The following is a 21854-nucleotide window of genomic DNA, read 5'->3' as shown; positions in this document are numbered from 1 at the left end:
AGGTTTTCAATGAAAACGGAGGCATAAAGTTAAATGCTCCTCACTAATCACACATCACGGCGATTCCCAAAGTAGGAGTTCGCATTAAGGTGATTTAAATCTGTCAAAAAACCCTTTAGCGAGTTGGATTCAACTATGTCCTTGTCACAGATCAAAATTTCTGCTTCAAGCCGCATGCCCACCACCTAACCAAGGTGTAAAAATATGGGTGAGCTTGATGATTAATCAGGAATTCTTTCAGAAAGTTTTTTTCATCTATGGTTGATTGTCTAGAGTAGGGGCAAGTAAGAATTTTGGATCGGGAGCCAAAATTGAATCACCGAACAGGCTGGATTTGGCCTGCGATCCGCAGTTTGCCTATGTCAGGTCCGGAGCCTTATTCTGAGCAAAACACTGAAAATTCTCAAAAAATTACTATAGTTTTACTATGATCTGATGGAATTTTACATTTACTGTTTTAAATGTACTATTTTATAATATTTTATTAAATAATGCATGGAACAGTTATACAATTATGTAAAAGGTATATTCCATGATATCAGGAAATAACAAAATTGTATTTCAATAACTGCTCCGCCACTAGAATTATTCTGAATTACTGAAATAAATGACCTCTTATCCTTTTACAATGATGTCATGTTCCAATATAAAATGTCTGTTATTATTACCTATTGTTGTTACAATCCTAAACAGGATAAGTACAGAGCAACACAAAAAAACAGAACCTAGGTGATTTGGAATATATTCTAGAGCAAACGGTGGGGCGGGCCTCCACAAGAGGAGCTAGACAATTTTTGAGGGGGGGGGCATGAAGCTAATAAAAATATTTGTTAGATTTAATCTTGCCTGCCTTATTTTGGATAGTTATAGATTGCGATTCCATTTATGTGTTTTCAACGTGTTTTTTAATAAAACATACTTTTGCCTTACTACTCCTTCACATGTATTATCATGGAATGAATTCACAAAATTGCTTTAAAAAGGCCTACTATGCATAACTGTGCATTATCTTAATGGCTCATGTTTGGGCGCTCCAGAAGTTATGTACAAATATGGAGGTAACCAATTTTGTCCCCCTAATTTACATCAATTTGATAAAAGAACTGAAACCTATGGGCAGGGGGTATATTTAATTGGCTAACACAGACAGTCCCCGAACTCATAATATAACTAGAATGAGGAAAATCGGAATAAAATCATGGCCCAACCCTAACCTGGTACACATACTTCGGGAGCATACTTGAACCAACATAAATATAAATTCCATACCACTTGAGGTTTTAAGTGGACAATGATATTTATTTGGGCTCAAGCGGTCACTTGAAAAGGCAGATTAGGATTGTTAAGAGGATAGAATAACATTCTTAACCTCTTCAGATGGTGTTTGAGGTTATTTCGAACACAAAACAATAGATGATTCAATATTGCATTATTGGACGTGAAGTCTATATATGAATCAATACGCAAAGTTGTTGTTAATCTTGAGGTTATTATTTATCGATCTTAAGATCGGTAAGTATATTGATAGGTATTTGTCTGTATGTATGTCTGTCTGTCTGTCTGTCGGTGTGTCTGTTAGATGCACGCGATATCTCACGAAAGCGAGATTGAATCTGCTCCAGATTTTGCATGTGCATTCATCTTATCTCGGACCAGAAGCCTATTGATTTTGGGCGAATTATGTCGTATAATTAGCGAGTTATCAATCAATTATTGATATAGTGATCTAGATTTTTGTAAAGCGAGAGAATTTTGAAACCCTCCGAGTGTGTGTGTGCGATGCGCAGTGCGCAAGTTACAAGAGCGGATGAATCGAAATTGCAGTTTCTGTTTTGGGGGATCCCCTAACTATCGATCGATAAGTCTTCGGTTTCCAGCCGATATTCTCGTTGTTGTTATTATGAAAAAAATAGCTCATCTACACTGCAAATTCAATCCAAATTTTTGGTAGGTAAGGATTGATGAAGACGCTAGAACACTCTTATTATTTTATTTTTTACTTTTTCTGGGACCCACAGGTACAGTATTTAAATTAGTTTCAATGGAATGCTTGGATTTGTTGTGAAAAACGCTTTTTTTTGCAAATATTGGACCAATTGCATTCAAATTTTCAGTACTAAAAAGAGGTCACTAGAAAGTCACTTGCTTTTATTTTATAAAAAAAATTTTCAGTACTAAGGGTTCAATATTCAACCAAAATTTTGGCATTTTATTTTAATTTAGGTTACTTTGTTTTAATATTTGACCATCTTCAGTATTTAAAGATGATAAAACAAGTCGCTAGAAAGCCATTACTTTTGTTCCTATTCCTTGGAAGCCTATAAATGCATTACAGGGAGTCCTCGACTTACGACGTTGTTCCGTCTCGAGATGCGATGTAACCCGAATTTCAGTGTAAGTCGGAACATTATAATGTACAGTACATAAATTACTCTATACATATCGTACTGTATTGTAAAGTATGGTACTGTAATAAAATGTACAAATAATGCAAAAAAGTACTTCATTAAAAAAAAACAGAAAACAATTCCATATCACATGAATAAAAGCAAATACTGTACAGTACAGTATTATCTTTCATATTTTTCATGGAGTGAGTTCAGGTTGTGTGCCATCTTGGTGCGCATACTTCAGGAGGTCCCTATTTTCTTACTATGTTTAGAATAAGTTAATTCTGGCTATTAGTACTTATAAATTCAAGAAGTACCGGTAGGTAGACCTGGAAAAGGGGGATTAGGGCATTTCGTCATGGCATTTATTTTGACGTGATATTTTGTATTTTGGCAATACTCCCCAAATTATGATGTCAAACTTTGTATTTTGACATCAAGTTAAAGAGTCTAATTAAAGGGACCTCCTGAAGTATGTGCACCAAGATAGCGCACAACCTGAACTCAGGTTGTGTATCAGATTGGGGTTCAGGTTCTGCGACATATTGGTGTGCGTACTTCAGGAGTACCGATTAAAGTTATTTTAACATTCCAGATATGTGTTATTTAACTCTATCCCATAGATAAGAAATTTAGTTTGTTACAATAACATCTAATTTTAGATTTGTTTACACTGAAAATATTAATCAAAGGAAAGGATATGACATAAAACCAGGAAACCATATTTAAGACTTGATCAGGTATGAACCAATGATAAAATACATCCCTTATACCCAGATCATGTGTGGCTAATGAATGGTATGATATATTCCTAACGCAAGGTAGAAGGGAAATATAGATACAGTATCTTTAGACTGTTTTTAGGGAAGGATCGTTTCCTTGATATGAAGTAAGAATTGATATAGCATGAGCATCAGGTAAAGTGTTAATAATATCGAATGTGGTATAGAATAGTATCATGATGTTTTAGTACCGTTGCACTCCAGTTTTCAATAAGTTTGCTAAAAGATAAGACTCGTTAAATTGTGAGCCTTGCCCAAGCTTGAGTAATTTATTAAACAAAGATAGGTTAAATTTAAAGTTGGCTAATGGAGGCACATGCTATTTAAATTTAATTCACCAAACTCTTTAAATTTAGATAGAATTTCTGACTGATCAGTCAGAGTGCAAGTTAGGTATAATTTATCAACTTCATATCTGAGTTTATGATACAATGAACAACTAACCACTCTAACTCATTCAAGCATAAAACAATGGAAAACAAATTTACTATGACATCACATACATTACATTAAAAATTTGGAATTTTATTTCCCATTGACCATGTCTGTCCAATTATGAAAAAGATCTTCAAGGAAAAGTGATTTCCTCCTTAAAACATAGTGATTTATAGTTTCCTTTGATAATATTTATATTGTCCACACAGGAGGTAGGAAATGACTTATAATAGAATCAGTTATCTCAAAGAATAGGGGAGTGCTCCATTATGAATTTATGTAGTTTCATTTCTCAACAATAGCTATAAAATGTTACTTGTCTTGTTTTTGTGGGATGCTGTTTCCTATCATATTTCAAAAAAAGGCTCTAGAAATAACCTTTTATAGATAGAATTATTAAATCTTAAATCCTATTAAATCTTTTGCCTAATCAGGTACATACAGTGAATTTTACAACAAAATTGGTACTGGTAAAAGAACATTTTAAGCATTTAGCATCTTGCCTTTACAGTTTTATAAAGATAGCAAATAGAAGATTTTCATGGGTTGTATGAAAACCATGGCTCAAAATAAGGCTGTGAATAAGTTGCCATTTACAGATTTACTACACATAGTTAAGAATGTACAAGGTTACGGAATTTGTTTTTTGTCAGCTTTACAAAGTGGGACACCTCAATACTATTTATTCAAATAAGATTTGGCATGCAATTTCTGCATGTACTTTTTTGAGGTGTGTTTTTATACAGGACATGCATATTTCTGTATTTAGAGTTGAAACGATATGTATAAAGTAGTAGATGAATAGATACAAAGTATAGCGAATATATACACAAATCATTCGAGTATATATAAAAGTGCTTTTATTACAGGCTTGTTTAAATTTTTGATCTATATAAAATAGTAAATCATACAAAATATTCTATATTTTACTTTTAAATTTCTTTAATATTCATTGAGAATAAGGTTTATAACACAGAAAAAGGTAAGATAAACACTACATGGAGATTGTACCTTTTTTCAGCTTTAACCTTAAATTGCAGACTGTTCTTCAAAGGCAGATTCAAACAGTCCAGAGCGCAACCAACGCAAATAAAATCATGCAATGACGCAAGTTAGCATTGAATATAACGTGATGTGTTATTTCCTGTAGACGCATCATATTTTTTATCCGGTATCACGATAGCTGAGCACGCCTAATTTAAAAATATGCAACGTGGAGTCAGACGTTGGTCTTTGTACGCAAGTATATCGCATAAGAAATAGAAATAATGCATAGAAAATTGCGTTTCCTAACACGAGAGAAATAACACATCAGGTAAAGAAAGTATTCATGAAGTCAGGTAAATATTTTGGATACGCAGCATTTGGGTGGTCGCATTAAAACATTTAGAAAATGTAGAATTTCAGTGGATGCACCTCATAGATAAGCATTATAGTATCGTAGTAATATTAGTGAAGAATATTAGTAGATGTGCAACAGCAAATACTGAGCAAAACTTCTCCCCTGGTTAGAAAACAGTGACCTAACCTAGGGCAGACAAGTCCAGAGAAATCATTTGCAAACATCTTAAATATAATTTTGCACCATTTTGCAAGACATAAATCACAGTTTCTTAAATGTAAAAATGATAAATTTGGAAGAAGAAAAGTAATTAAATAGGTCTGAATTCTTAAAATATGGCTGATTTAATTAAATATATGCAATGTATTACATGAACATGATTGATACCTATAATTTGACAAATCTGTATTAGTGTAAATATGTGATGTGACAAAATTAGATAGCAAATTCGAAAGACTATGATTGGAAAAAAGTGTTGTTTACTTGGGGGCCTGAGATATACAGAATGAAAAGAATCAGATAATTAGTTGATGGGTAATAAAAGGATACTACCTATTGCTGTATCAATTCATTACAAAATATCATCATATTGTACATATCATCAAAATAATAAAAATTTTTAGCAATCTTATCACTTTCTTTGATGTTTTTAAATCAAAAACTAGTCGATCTGTGAATTGTTATATCTACAATACGACCTATCTGAAGTGTGAGGATTATATGTGACATTATTACAAGAATAGTGGGATATGCATGCATCATATGATTGATAACTATAAATTAGAACAAATCTGTGTTAGTGTATATTATTACATAGCAAATTTGAAGACTATGAATATTCTAAAAACAGTGTTTACTTAGATATACATTGCTAAATAGTATATTATTACACAAATAGTGGAGATTTAAAACAAATTTAAATCATTGGAAAGAAAAACAAATTCATATTTATTCCAGGAGGGAGGAAAGTGATTAAATGTATTTATACTATTCCCAGTTAGATAAGCATTACTAATAATTTCATTACTATGTGATTTTTAAAAATTTGAAAAAAATCAACTTGAAATCATTTAAACGGTGATCGGTCAGAAACTGAAAAAGCATTTTTCATCTAATCTGTGAGCATACTGAGTTCATTGAGTTGAATGTAAAATGAAATTATAGTAGGCCTACTTATTATCGAAATTTTTCATCGTGCAAGCTTGAGTAAAAATTGGCAATTTTATCACTCTCCTTGATGTTTTACATCAAGAACTAGTCAAGCTGTGAATGGTTAGATTACAATAGGCCTTATCTTAGGCGTGAAGATTATATCAAAGATTATCACAAGATAAGTGTAATATAAATATCAAAGGTACTATCTTTAGAAGAAAAAATAAGATGAAGTTTGAAAATTTAATAATCATATGAATTGCCTAGAAAGAATAAGAACTATCTGTTACTGTCCTACTGTTAATTCACTGATATATTTACTCAATTCTGCTGAGATTATGTTGGGTTAGAAAAAGTTAGGTTACAGAGAGAAACGTGAGGCAATAATCAAATTTGCGCTGATTATTTGGTTTCTGCGAGACTAACTACTTATCCTTCTTCTATGCTTTTGTGCCGGTGGATCCGTATGCATATATTGCAAGGATGGTGTAGCAAGATAACAATCCTAAGTGATTCAAGAGTCTTGCTGCACACTAACACAAATATATTTCTATTCTGCACACTATTTGTGTTAGTGTGCAGCAAGACTCTTGAATCACTTAGAATAATCAAATTGTTGATGTCATGTTAGCTTAGTTTAGATACGGCACCACATTTCTAACCTTAAATACACAAATAAAAGGAAACAAACTAGAAAATTAGAGATAAGGCAATAATGATGCTACCTACCCATTACAGTGAAATTTAAACAGTGAGACCATGGCCAGGAAATTCAAGTTTCTCAAATTTCTAATTGCCAAGTTAGGAAATTATAGTGGATTCTGTCTAAGACCAGAAAACTTGGGTTTTCTAGAGCCTGGAGAGTTTAAAAAGTGTATCAAGTCAGGAAAAATTGCTATGTATTGTACAAAAAATAGTATAAAAATAGTATTTGAGTGATTTTATGAAAAAAATTCCCTTCGTATAGCAGTGAATCCAATATATTTTTTTCTCTGACCTTGCCCAGGAATAGTAATAAAGAATTCCATGCAGAGAATAATCTCTCGTACACAAATAGGAATTGTGTTAGCCATATGGTGTCATGAATGGAAGGAAATTGGTCACAATATTTTTCTTGCTTAGTCAAACAAATTATATTCAAATTTTTTAATCTGGACTGTTATTTTTGAATGATGCGAGAAAAGCTGTATATAGCGTGATGTGATGGATGGAGTATATCTATTATTGGTACTCCTGAAGTATGCGCACCAAGATGTCGCACAACCTGAACCCTAACCTGGTTAACAACCTGAGTTCAGGTTGTGCGCCATCTTGGTGCGCATACTTCAGGAGGTCCCTATTATTCTATTTCTGACTAGGCCTAGAGGTAGAATTGAAAACTTCATACCGAGATTAAACTTCTGTGCGCAGAATTTATTTTTCCAACAACTATTTTCAATCTTGTTCTGTTGTGTTTATATGATACAAGAATAAGCATATATATATATATATGGAGAGAGGGAGCGAATAATAGAAGGGATGAGTGCATACACAGAGACCAAGAAAACATGAATTTTCGGTTACCGGTAAATCCATGAAAATGAAAAAAATACTACAGCTAAAGTAAGAGTAGAAGAGTAAAAAGTAAAATTTATGGATAAGGAATACATCAAAGAGGAGAGAGATACAATGATTTATTTCTGAATACATCATCAAAGTACACATTGCAATAAAAAGAATAAACAATATTCATAAAATATAATCGGAAGGGGATAATCAAGACTACCATAGTTTTTGTAAGCTTCTAAAAATAGATAAATCATAATTACATAAAGTATTTTTCTCCTAAAATGAATTAAATCCTAAATATTATATTCAAATTAGTCTTTTATATATGGTAAAACTGATAATATAATTTTAAAAAATGAGAACAAATTAGGAGGCAGATGGCCCAATATAAACAGTGATAAAGTGTTTGTTGTTGTAAATAAACTTAACATTTAAGAGTCTGTGGAATTTAGAAATTCTAGTTGCAAGTCATTAAATGGTGTACTTTTAGAATCTGAATTGTTATTTTTGACTCAAATATTATTAACTTTTTTATACGATGCTTTTGAACTAGGCCATGTAAACACATTTTTTTGGTACTCCCGAAGTATGTGAACCAAGATGGCGGACACCGGACCGTAGTATGTTACCAGATTAGGGTTAGGCCATAATTTCAGGTACGAATACTACAGGAGTCACTTGGTCGGTTTAACTAAAATAAGAAAAATTGGAATAAAATTATGGCCTAACCTCAACCTGGTACACATACTACATTTCGGTGTCCGTCATCTTAGTTCACATAATTCGGGAATACCCATTTTTTATATACCACATAAATAAAAACCATGAAATGTTATTTTCAGATCTTGGGAATTTTCTGTTGATATTATTATTATGATCTAAAAAATATTCATTCAGAATTTCAGAGTAAACATAAGATGGTTTCTTTTTTATATACTACATAAATACAAAACCAAAAAAATATATTTCAGATCTTGGAATTTTCTGTTGGTATTATTTATATATTCCAAAAATTTCCCAGGGTCAACATAAGGTGTAATATGAGTATAAACAGAAGCCACAGGTTTCTGAAAAATCATTTCTAAGAAAAAATTTCCATACAAAATTTTGCAAAATGTTTGTATCAGAACAAACATTTTAACAGGTGAACCGTGTTTCGACAGCACAATCAACAATATGACTTGCATGATTGAACATAATGCTGAAAAGTGTAATCATTTTGTATATATCATTTCTGAAAAAAATTTCCAGAAAACCAAATTTCTGAAACATCCTTTCTAAGAATAAATTTCCAATTTGAATCTCAGAAGATATCTGATCAAAACAGCATTAATCGGTGGACCGTGGGTGGACAGCACAATCATCTATATGACATGCATCATTGGACATAATTCTGTAAAATGTTATCATTTTGTTTTACCACCTAAATTATCTTGTACATATTTTTACTGAAACCGATACAGGTTACGGCAGCATAAGGCTTATTCATCAAAACAAATTAGGGAAAAACAGAAAATAGATTCCAATGGTGTCGGCGGTCCTGATTTTATCTGAGAACAATATTTACAACCATATTAAGTATTACAATTTGGATTATGCAGATTTCAGGGGGCATTAGCCACTTGAGCACTAGTAATTTGACAGACCAAAATTTCTGACCTACACAAATTATCACACTTAGGGTCAAAGTTGTGAGACAGATTTTATGTTTGATTACCACCAAGTTGAGAGAAAACAGTGTATTTTATTCAGATTGTGGAGTTTGACTTGACTTTATTATTGTGGGAATTGTATATTCAAAATTCTCATAATTAGTAGTTTGCGTCAAAAAAGTAGAAATAAAGCAGGGATTGAAATTAAGTGAAATTTTTTTTGATTTCATAGTTTTGATTTTTTTTGACAAAGGCAATTTACAGGAAGAACATAATTAAATACTATTTTTAAGCAAGAAGAAAAAAAAAACACAATGGCAAATCTACCAGTGTTACACATCCTTTGCTAGAATATTGTCTAGACTAGGCAGATATAGCAAACCTGTGTTAAGAGAACGGGACAAGAGGAAAAAAAATTTGAGTAGACCATGACTGGGAAGATTCCAACCTTCAAAAAAATAGCTCACCACATAGTCAGTGACTGTATACCTTAAAAATGTGAAAAAGCGTTATAAAAAACTACTTTACTAACTAAAAATCTTATGAAATTCCCCAATTTAAAGAAAAATGCTTAAAATTATTTGCAGACTTCAACATTTTCAAAATTCAACTTGATACATAAATGATCAACATTTTATCATGCATACAAAACCACTGTGGTCTGTTTGCAAAACATGTCAAAACACCCACAGAATTGAGCTTAACATTGTTTACTCTCTCCAGATTATTTCCATATTTACACCCAACACATTAGACCACCTAGCTGCTCTCAATTGACTTTATCTTAGAACATTCGGTGGTGGATGCTATAGAAAATGTTCAGCAATGTAACTTGATTTACACAGTAATATATTCAGTGCAGATTAAATTTTTATTATTCAAAAACTTCAGATTGATTTGATGTTTAATACTATTCTGTGTTTATCTTTCCGTTAATGTTTTGTTCTCTTTGCCTCTTTTTATCTTAGGTTAAGATAGGCACAACCAGGGGCCTAGCCAAGAATTTCCAAACAGGAAGGGGGGAGGGTTGTTAAATTTCTAATTACCAAGAGAGTCTGTGTGAGCTAGTGAGACCTAGCTAGCCGAAAAATGTGGGTTTCAAACAGGGGTAGGCAACATACGGCCCGTGGGCCAGCTCCGGCCTGCGGCAAAATTCCCCGCACTGTCAGTGCGAGTTGGTTTAAACAAATGTCTTATTGAACAAACAACAAGCATCTTTAGGGTCTAAAAATAGTAGAATAAGAAAACATATGTGGTGGGGTGATAACAAAGCACTGACCAAAATGTGTCAGGAAATAATCTGAGCTAATATTGCAGTCGAAACAGAAAATACCTGAAATTTAAAGTCAAGTAAAACTCACAAAACTTGTTCGCTAGATCTATCTAGTATCTGATTCCCTTTGTCAATTTCAATTACAATCCCAAAATCAAGTGGGTTGGATGAGTGAACACATACTGCTACTTTTGACTACACCTTTCAATCTAAAATCTTACTTTAATTTTTGTTTTCTTTTCTGATTCTATGATCCTTTTTATTTACTTTGTTTTTATCAGTTACATTATTACATTATTATTATGCATTATTATGCTGATTATGGAGTCGAAATAAACTTATACTTATAAGGTCATTTTTGCCAGTCAGTAAATATCAATCAAACATTATGCTTTGTGCCATATCATGCATGCTAGTGTTATTACTAAATTCTTTTCACAGCATCAAATTATAAATACCCGAATAATAGCTAATTAAAGTAAATATGACATTTTTTTTCAAAGTGGTAATAAGATTATTTACACTAAATACAGAATCAAAACAAGGTATAGGATGAGAAATGGACAATTTTGGTTTCGAGAAAAATAAGAAAATTTCGATTTACAATTTGAGATAATTAGATCATGTTACAGTCGTATTTTATTGGCAATGAGAGAATAAAGTAGATCCCAGGGATGAGCAACATTTTGGTGGGCTATATAGGAACTTTAGACATCTGACAAGGCCACACAAAGAAGTAGTTTTTTATTTACACAATAAATTAAATTCTCACAAGAAGAGTAGAATGTGTAAGAAAGACTATATGAAGACCATATTACACAAATGAGTAACCTAACACAAAATATTTTAATTTATTCTGTCATAACTATCTTGTAGTTTATTCTTTCATTTTAAAATTTGCAAGAGGACAGTTTTTTTTTAAATTGGGGGAATTTAGGAAGAGAATTGAGTGAATCTCACCCAATATGTGATTAAAAAATATGAACCAACATGGAGGTAACTAATTTTGTTCGCCTACTTCACATCAAGTTGTATAAAGGGACTGAAACCTATGGGGGTATATTCACTGGGCTAACACAGACAGTTCTCAAACTCGTAATAGAATAAAACGCCGAAAATCGGAATAAAATTATGCCCTGAACATAATCTGGCACACACACCACAGGAGTACCTATTTTTCACTTGAAAAATGCTTGCCTATTCAAGTACCCATATCCTCCATTTTTTTTTAAAGTTTCCACTCTGATATAATTCAACTAACACCATTACTTTCAATCTTTTATACAGATTTTTAATAACAATAGATTAGCCAATATGGCAGACCCACGGACAATAAAGAAGAATTTATTACAAGATTTAATGCAAAGAGCACGTTCATCAACACACTCAGCTAGTCCAGGTGGAGTAAAGTTTCTTGGAACGCAGAATTTGTCTTTAAAAGGTAAGTTGGATAAAAACTCATTTTTTTTTAAACTTCAGCTGTTTGACTCTGTGATTGTTATTTTCTAAAATTGGATAGTTTTATCGAAAAAGAGATAGAATTCATAAGCTTATTCACATGTTTGCTACTTAAACACTTCAACATGGGTTATACAGAATAGGGATGCGCTCACACTTCCTTCAATAGTTGAAATTATAGTGTGCTATGTGAATGTGATGTGTTTTAAATCTTTGTTACTTTATTTTTTTCTAGCGATAACATAAATTTATGGGACTAATAGACAAAATTAACCATTATATAAGCAAAATCAATCGCTTTCTTTTTCATATTAATATTATGCTTTTTTTTAAAGAACTTTCAATGACTCTGTACAGGTAGTCATTTATGTATGTATTCTTGAAAATTCAGCTTTGTTTAAATAGAATGAACTTGAAATTTAAAATGATTTATGAGATGTATGTTCTGTTTTATCCCAAGTTGGATGGGTTTCGTTGTGGTAGCAAAGTAAAATGTAAAATGTTGCAGCTGTTTAGGTCAAAGTTAGACAACACTCTAGTAATGAATAATATGCCAGACTCCTCAATTACTTGGTGTGGTTAAAACTTTTACTTGCTCTGCAAGACAAGATAAAAAGCATACGTGTTCTGGGACTAAAAAAAGTTTGAGAAACGCTGAACTTATTTACATGATTGTTATTTTTTTGGTATAATTTAATCTTTAGTAACAAATTTTCTATTAAGTCACTTTTAAAAGTGAGGAGTTAACATTGGTTTGTTTGTTTGATTTGGGTCAAGTTGTTAAAGAGGTTTCAAATAAACCCTGTATATTTTGTATGATGAAACTAGAATATACATAGCAACTAATGAATTACCTAAAATCTTTGAAATCAAGTTTAAACCCAAAATAAAGGGGTATGTATTGTGGTAACAGATAAAATGTCAAAACAGAATTCTCAACACAATACTGCCGCTTGTTTGAGCTGTGTAGGTCAAAGTTAGACAACACTCTAGTAATGAATAATATGGCACACTCCTCAATTACATGGTGGGGCGGTGTGGTTGAAACTTTTACATGTTTAACCAAGCATAGAGTATAAAAAAACTATTCTTTCATGTATGAATCATCTCTGGACCATATTTGACAGTGATATAATTGATTATTTCCGATTCCAGTTTTGGTATTTGGTTACAATATTCATATCAAATTGACTGTGACATAACATATTAGCCGAAGGATTTACGTACTAAGAATACAGATACAAATGGAGAGATATATTTTGCTGAGGAAAGGAAGGCATGTAGTATTGAAGTCCAGTTGGTATTCTGGGACTCATGGAATTGGATAAAACAGTAGCGGGCAAAGTTTTCTGCTTTTTTTTCCGAAACTTAAGCCAGAATTCTAGAATTTGGAACAGGGCATAGTATGGAAAGAATGACGAACAGAATATAGATGAGAAAACAATAATTATGTTTTTTAAACTGTAATGTCATAATCAGGAAAGGCCAAAACAAACTGATTCAATTCATGTAGTATTGAAGTCGGGGTATCTGTGCTAGAGTAGTCAGGTTTGATAAAAACCCATTTTGTAATTAACTTTTGACTAATAGCATTCATTGTGCAACTACATTTTTCTCTGAAAATTTTTGGCATAAATCATAATTTTAATGCAAAAATGATGAAGTTAAAATAAAGAAGTTTATTTTGACTTTCAAAACAAAAATTTATAATTTCGTCAAGAATTTTATTTGTCAAGATATCTGCCAGATAATACAGGATAACAAGTTATTAATAAGATTGTAAATATGCCGGATATCTAGATTTATTTTTAAAACTGTTTTCCAAAAAGGAAATAACAATAAACAAATATTTAGTGAGACAGATTGCCTCGTGCAATGACTCTTAGCATTTCCCACCTCTTCGAACTCATCAACCAATTCTTGACCCCAATTTCAGAATTTTTGAAAAAATATCATTGTCCTATTTTTTAATAGCAAATCCAGTCGTAGGCAGTTCCAAATCATTACATCTCCAATGGTTTGGTGAATTTGTTGAGCCATGCAAAGCTAAGGATATTTATTCCTTCTGATTCTTTTCATTTAACTGTGCATTTGCACATCTAAACCCTTGTTCAGGATTCAAATGCAAAAAATTGAAAACTTTTCTTCTTCAGAAAAGGCAATCTGTATGGGGAAAAGCAAAATAAAAAAAATCAGTAAAATTAATGCCATTTCATAGTACCACATTCCGTTGCCTTGTTATATCTTGATACAATATGAACTAGTTTTTATTGGAACCCTAGATTACTATTCCAAATTACTAGATTATGGTACTTATTCAAATTTTCACCTTCATTGGTTGCCCTCATATTTACTCTGAGGTGACATTTTACTTCTCACTCTGAGTGAGTGTTTGTGACCTCACTTTAAGCAAATTCTAGAATAAAATAAACCTCAACATCAATTCTCAATAACTTTACAATAGATTATACCTAATTAGACCTGGATTATCCGTAGGTCTTGGATGGGAGTGTTGTACTTAATTTTCATATTTATATGTTTTGATAAATACAGATTACAAACGATTATGGGCTGAGATTTAAGATGATTTGAAAGGAGCAAGAAATTGTAATTTTACGGTCTAATTCGTTTCATATGAAATAGGGAAAATATTTGAAGCATTGGTAGAAATCTGAAATTTAGAATAGGAAAATACATAGATAGATAGGGCTCCTCATCGTCGTAGGGTGGTTCACTTGATAAAGCTATAATAGTTCAATTTTCAAAAACTTTATTATCAGTTTTTCTAAAATACCAGGAAACATTTACCATTTACTAAATAGAATTATTATTTAAAAACAACACGAAAAATCATTTCAAATTTTAGTTAGACACAAGTAGATAGACCTAAATTTTACGGCATTTCAAAATTTAATGCCATATTATTTTCCTTCTACAAATTTCCCTCCAACCTTTTTCTTGAAATGTCAAAAGAAGCATGAAATACAAGTGTCAGACAATGTTAATATCACAGGGGATTATAAGCGGATCTTATTCTATTTTTGGGATTCAAAATCCATATTCTGTCTATTGCCGGTTGGCTAGGTAGGCATGAAATGTAAAAAGGAATTTTCACGAAATAGGTAATGTAAAAAAATGGAAAGTCTGCGAGGTTTTAAATATAGAGGCTTCCTCTTTGTAGCAGAGGGATATATAGAGAACACAAAGTTGGTTAGTACATTTAAGAGCTGCACAATTATTTTTTATATTGATTGGTGACATAGGCAGGAAGAAGTCATTCTAAGACTTAGGAACGGAATAGCAAAAGTTATTATTCAAAAATATTTATAATTCAAATAATACAATAATAATACAAAGAACCTTTCAGAATGTTGCAATGTGGTTTAGCCTCAAGTTATTACTTTAAAAAGATTTGAGACTCAGGAAGTAATAGGTTTAAAGAACATTAAAATGTGGTGTAAATTTTAAGATATTAACTATGACTGTACTATAATATTTTCATACCGATATAAAAAATATGATAAGTTGTTAACTTAATTTGCATAAGATATATGTAAATATAATTAGAAAACCTAAAGGAAATAGAACATAGTTTAGCTATATTATTTAACTGCAATTGAAGATATTGATATCAAAAACGATTGGATGCAATTTAATTGTATTCTCGCAATATAATGAGGTTCAAATTATTATGATTATAACAATTTTATTATTCTTTTCATGTCACTATAAAGGCTTTATAACAGTGATGAAAACAAACCAAAATGAAGAGGGACAGTATATACGCAGGCCGGGAGAGGGGTGCTGTCCGACTGGGATGTCAATTATGCCATGAGAAAATCTTAAATAACAAGACACTAAAATAGACCGCAAGATCGATTGTAAATTTGCCAAGCATCGCAGTTTGTTATGTAATGAAATTAATAATTATAATAGGTAGGTAATAGAATACACGAGTAATAACATACAATACAATCAAAACAACTTTATGGTTTAGTTGTTACATTCAAACTACTACTAACTTCTTAGGAAGTACTTAGGATTCACAAATAGACACGACCGTGACCAATTCAATGAGCCATCGACCTGTATTTGCTTTGTTTACATTCTGATTTATTTATTGCCACCATATGGCGGTCACATATTGCTTGTTTATAATGGAAACCATGTCCACTGCCTGGCATGGATGTTGTATACACAGGGGATTAAAAAGGACATTGCCGGACATACAGTAGAACACCATTTACTGGGAGTGAATTAAAATGAACAAAATTGGAAAAATGCTTAGAGAAATTTAAATTTTATGTTCCTTTTGAACATAAATATAGGCCAAAAAAGAATCTGGATTATTTGTAACATATTCTACGGTGAAAACATAACTTTAGTCATCCTAGATTTCTCAAACTTTTGGGGATAATCATGCACAAATACAAGTTTGATTTCCATGGGAGGAATTGGATATTTATTATTTTTTTGGGAGGGGGAGGAGGAGGTGAAACCCAGTGATTTGCCCCCAAAATAATTTTCATAACATCTGGAAACTAACTGCATTAACAGTTCACGTGAAGGCCACTATTGGCATCTTCTTGACATAGATACTTCATTTGAACTGAGGATTAATGATAAAATAACATAAATATATTTATGTGTTGTTTATTTACATAACACCAATATCTAAAGTATGTTAAGATATAGCACTGAGAAAAAGTCTAGATATTGCTATATAAAGGATGGTGGCCATTTTGTGATTCAGTTTCAAAGAAGGAAGGAGGCTGGGACCTCCTGATGTATGTGCACCAAGATGGCGCACAACCTGAACATAGTATGTGTACCAGGTTAGGGTTCAGGTTATGCGACATCTTGGTGCACATACTTCAGGATCACCGGGGGCTGTAGATAGAAAAATGATAAAAAAAATGTTCATAAAAATCTCTAAGTTTTTAAGAATCTAAGACACTGGTTGTCAACCAGTGGGCCATGGACCAGTGATGGGCCACAGGAACGTTTTCAAGTGGGCCACAGACCTATTAAAAATTGCTAGAGTTGTCGATAAAGTTAATTGAATTTGATGGTAGTAGCAATGAATGATGCAGTTTTTTATTACAGAGTGGTAATTTTCACCTAATTATTATTGAATTGAAATTGTCCATTTTCGCAGAAAAAATTATGTTTTTTTTACATTTTAAATTTTGTTACATGCGCATAATTTATTTTCTTCTGCAACCATTTGCTTTGATAGGTGCGTAAGGCGTGTTACGATTTGCAAATTTTTATAAATTCACCGTTTTAGGGGGTCGATATACGATTCATATATCTATCTGGTTTATATATCTGCAATTTATTTACAATTTACCAAGGTATTTACACTTATTTGAAAATAAATTTGAAATTCTTTTGGAACATTTTTTCTTTTTTTTAAAACATGCCGTGACAAGTTTTTTTGTGTAACATTACATATTTAATTGTTCCAGTATATATTTACGTCACAGAAAATTCCCCACGGGAGATGTTACTGTAATGCCATTTTGATGTTCTGATTTGTTGAGGCTGAAAAATTTGATAAATGAGATCAAATTCATTATATACAGACCATGTAAGGGCCATATTAAAATTGAATTTCTTAAATATAACCCTAGCTTGGTCATTTAAGATATAAATACAGTTCCCTGGGGTACTTGTGGTTCTAATTAAGAGAAAATTTGCCCTCATGACATTTATTTGGTGCTAATGACATTTATTTGTCTCCGCGGTGCCTGCGGTTAGTTTACATGACACTGAAACGTGTCCAAAGGGTCATTTTCAACCGTTATGGGATTAATAGGAACAGTTGTATAGTGTTTGAAGTTAGTATTGTTAAGAATTATATTTTTAAAATTGACGTGTGTGGTGGGAAACAGCATAAGAATAGATTGAAATTTATTTTCTCTATTGATAGTTTTATTCATACAAAATAACCTAAAAACTATTATACATTATTTGAATGTGATACAGTCTAGAACAGTCTTGTATGAGAAGCCTATGGTTATCAAGCATATTCTCACAGCTATGGGTTAAGGTGCCTAGCTAACTGGTACCCCTAGTATATACGGTAGTTAAATGAAGCTTCCTGATTGATCACTTTTGTAACTCACTTTGCACTTATATGTAAGCGTAGAATCGTAATCAATCTTTTTTATTTTAGGTAGTGTTCAACTATTTTACCAAATTCAAAATGCAAGGGTCACTAACAGATGACCTTTTTACCCTACTTCTTAGTCAATGTGAGAAATTATTTAAAATGAGTTGTTAGGAGAGGAAAAGTGGTAGAAATGAAATAAATAAATTGAAGTTTATTCTCCATTTTGGGAGTTTCATTCATATTTATATGGCTTACTACCTATTATACATCATTAAAAGCCATTTGGTTTAGAAGATATGTGGTACCTGAATGGTTATTGAGAATCATCTAAGGTCTGTGGGTAGGGGGTGCCTAGACCATTGGCACCACAGACATATGGTTATATGAAGTTTCTTGATTCATTATTTTTGTTCGGTATACTCTATGCTTGATACTCTAGGTTGAAATGTATATAGAATATATGGGAACTATGCTTACTTATTCCAGTGATGTTTCTCTTCTCTCAAAATGTAAGACATGTTAGAAAATGGATTCCCTAATTGCAATACAATTGTATGTGGTTTATATGACCTTTCGTTGAGACTATTAAAACCACATTAGGGACATTAGGGTCGCATAACTGGGTATAGCAGAACAGTATTGAGTAGGTGATAAAAGATGTAAAATGTATGTTCGAGTGTATGGTGATTTAAATGTTACATTCTTGGGCACAATCGTAGTGCGTGTACCAGGTTAGGGTTAGACCATAATTTTATTACAATTTTCAATAGAAGCTGCCCAAACTTTTTTTTTGTGGGGAATTTCATATGCTATCTGTGAACCCTAGACAAGTAACCATTAATACATAATAAGTTATTAATTCTGAACGATCTTCCTTTCTAGCTTTGCAAATTTGACATGATCCAAAAAAAAAAAACTCAAAACAATTATACTTAACTGTGAAACAGATGCGAAACAAATTGCCGGTACCTCTTCCTAGTTGTTATTTAAATTCAATTGCCCGTATCAATACATGGACCAAAGCCTCTGTTCTTACTTGTTGTGGTTAGAAGCTATTACCGGTGAAGGAATTTGACTGATAGACAAGTTATGTTCCAAGTTGTACAGGGTGACACAAATAACAGAACTCTGGTAATTTTGAGTATATTTTTGATAAAAAATAACTTTCGTGGAATGATCCTAGATAACTGTAACTTCTGGGCACTATAATACACAAATGGGAGGCCAAAAGTTAGGTACATTTTCTTCATTTTCGTAGATTTAATTAAGACACACAAATGCGGAACTTAGGTCATTTTGAGTATATTTTAGATAGAACATAACTTTTGTGCTTCCTAGATTACAATAGATACACAAATAGAAAGTGTTTTTGTGTTGAATTAAATTTTCTTCATTATCGTAGAAACTTTTGGGTACAATCGTACACAAATGGAAAGTGCTTTAGTGTTGAATAAATTTTCTCCATTTTTGTAGATTTAATTAGGAAATTTATGGGTTCTGTTATTTCTGGATCACCATAGGTAGGCAATGCCAGAGCAGAAAGATGTCCTTTCAATTATATCAGCTAGTATGAAGCCTTGTTAAGAGCAAAAGCCTTATAAATGTGTTGTTTAAAAAATTCTGTAATTACTTTTTTATATGTAGATAGCTTGGTGTAGTTTTAATATAAGTTTACTTGAGAGTAAAAAAATACTAGGTAAAATGGCGATAGTGATTTTTGCTCAAATATGAGTCTCATTTACTTCTAGGTGAGTGCGTGTGAATTTGCTCAGTTCTTGTAGTTCCCTTGTGCGACTTTGCTTCAAGCGAATTTTCTTAAAAAAATATAACTTCAACAATACACAATTCAGTTATGCGTATCCTCCATATAACACAGTGGAATTTATCAACAAAACAACAGGTGCCCAAGAATTTTTGATTAAGATAAAGTATGGTAGTCTGTGGGTTACATGTTTGAAACGTGAAAGAGCAATTTTGGTGAAAAATTACCCACCGTGGAAATAGAAAGTATGTAAGAAAGTAGCTTTGTACCCTGTTTTGTTTGCGTACTTTGTCAACAATTTTTTGTTGTACTTTGTTAACTTTTTTTTAATGAAAGGTGTTCTCAAATATTTGGCAAATCTGTGACACTGAAAGAGTATTGAACCACGCGTTTCAAACTTACAGAACCAACAGTGTTACACCAAACCACTACTATTTGTGGGATTACTATTCAAAGAACCCATAGCTGTGTCACATTAAAGTTATTCGACTATTAGTTGCTATTAACAGTTTATCAGCTACTTAATTCTCATTGTCGCCAAACAGACGGATCAAAAATAAAAGTGATGTCACAATAATGAATGCATTTTGCTCAATTGTTGCATAAGAATGACTATTCAATATACAGACTATTCTTTAAAACAAGCATGGGCCGAATATAACTAGTACTATCAAGTGTATGCCATACTTGTGCGGTATTTAAAATAGACAATTTGTAATTTCAAAAATCAAAGAGCTTTAGATAAGCGATGACATTAACAATGGCCCACGTGGCCATTTCCCATGAGAAACCGCAATAAAAAGTCTTTGAAATCAACCGCAAGCCGTTGATAGAAAGACCATTTACATGTAATGTCGCTAAGACAGTTAGAATGGTTTTACAAAATTAAAACTACTGAGTTAGGTCCATGTATAAACTATATACTTCAACTTCGGACCATGGTTGATTGGTAAGAAATTTACAATCAAAGATTAGGAAGTGAGTCAAAGATGACTAAAGTTGTTGACAATAATATAATTATGTCTGAACATTTTCCATAAAACTTGGGGTAAATTTGATGAGCTGTCAATTTTTTTTGAGAGAATATACTTAAAGAAAAATCGCTCATTCAGAAATAAAAAAAGACTCATTTCTGAGCAATAATATGGCAGTCACTGAAACGGTAATAGCTATTGTGGACATATATACGTAGAAAACTGATGAAAACCCATTTAAGAAAACTGTTTGTTTATCAAAGACCAACCACTGGCCTAGAAAAATTTTAAAAAATAAACAAAACAAAACCAAATGTAGCAAAGTTATAATTGTCATCTATGTTCAATCAAGGCTGGCCCGAAGTTGAGATTTAGAAGATTATTTGTAATTAGCACCATCTAGTTCAGTTGTCCAAAAATAAATCTTGCCTAAAAGCACTCCCATCTTAAACCAATACTAGAGTAACTAGTATAGAGAATACCATCACAATCAAACAAAAGGGTACACTTTTATGGCCATTACTATATCAAGTACGATATAAAATAGCGAAGTTTTCGCAAGCAATGGCCAATATCAAGCGCATATACAACCACTTTCAAGCAAATAGGGTACTCCCATTTAGACCGTTTAAAAGCACATATAAAACCACTTTCATGAAAAGAGGCTACTTCCATCCGCGGCCGATACTAAGGCGCATATACAACCACTTTCAAGCAAATGGGGCCAAAAGTCGCAAATGACAATGATGTTCAATTATCAAGGGAGCAGAATGATTTACAGCAGTTAATGCCAGGATGTCTAGGTCAGAGGAAGTGTGGTGTGGTGGCCTTTGGATGATTTCCAAAAGGGTAAAATAGCCAAGATTTCAGGAGCATATATGAAATTGATAGGCATAGAGTCTGTAGTTAAATTTAGAGTGACAATAGTTAGATGCGAAGATAGATTCTAGTTTAGTGGTATAGACAAG

At 32.2% G+C, this 21854-nt stretch overlaps 2 protein-coding genes across 3 annotated transcripts in view; one reads left to right on the top strand and one right to left on the bottom strand.

Annotated features, from left to right (window-relative positions):
* LOC120331615 (kinesin-like protein KIF27) overlaps positions 1–21854 on the bottom strand; it is an 84812-nt gene that overhangs the window by 21136 nt on the left and 41822 nt on the right. The window lies entirely within an intron of this gene.
* LOC120331761 (uncharacterized) overlaps positions 11849–21854 on the top strand; it is a 35601-nt gene continuing 25595 nt past the window's right edge. The window contains exon 1 of the mRNA XM_078116397.1: positions 11849–12015. Within this exon, the coding sequence (XP_077972523.1) occupies positions 11889–12015 (127 nt within the window). The 5' untranslated portion in view covers positions 11849–11888. The remainder of the gene's footprint in view (positions 12016–21854) is intronic.

This window comes from Styela clava, chromosome 1, assembly GCF_964204865.1.
Source record: "Styela clava chromosome 1, kaStyClav1.hap1.2, whole genome shotgun sequence".
Lineage (NCBI taxonomy): Eukaryota > Metazoa > Chordata > Ascidiacea > Stolidobranchia > Styelidae > Styela > Styela clava.
Note: the sequence above shows the minus strand (reverse complement) of the source record. Positions and strands in the feature narration are given on the sequence as shown.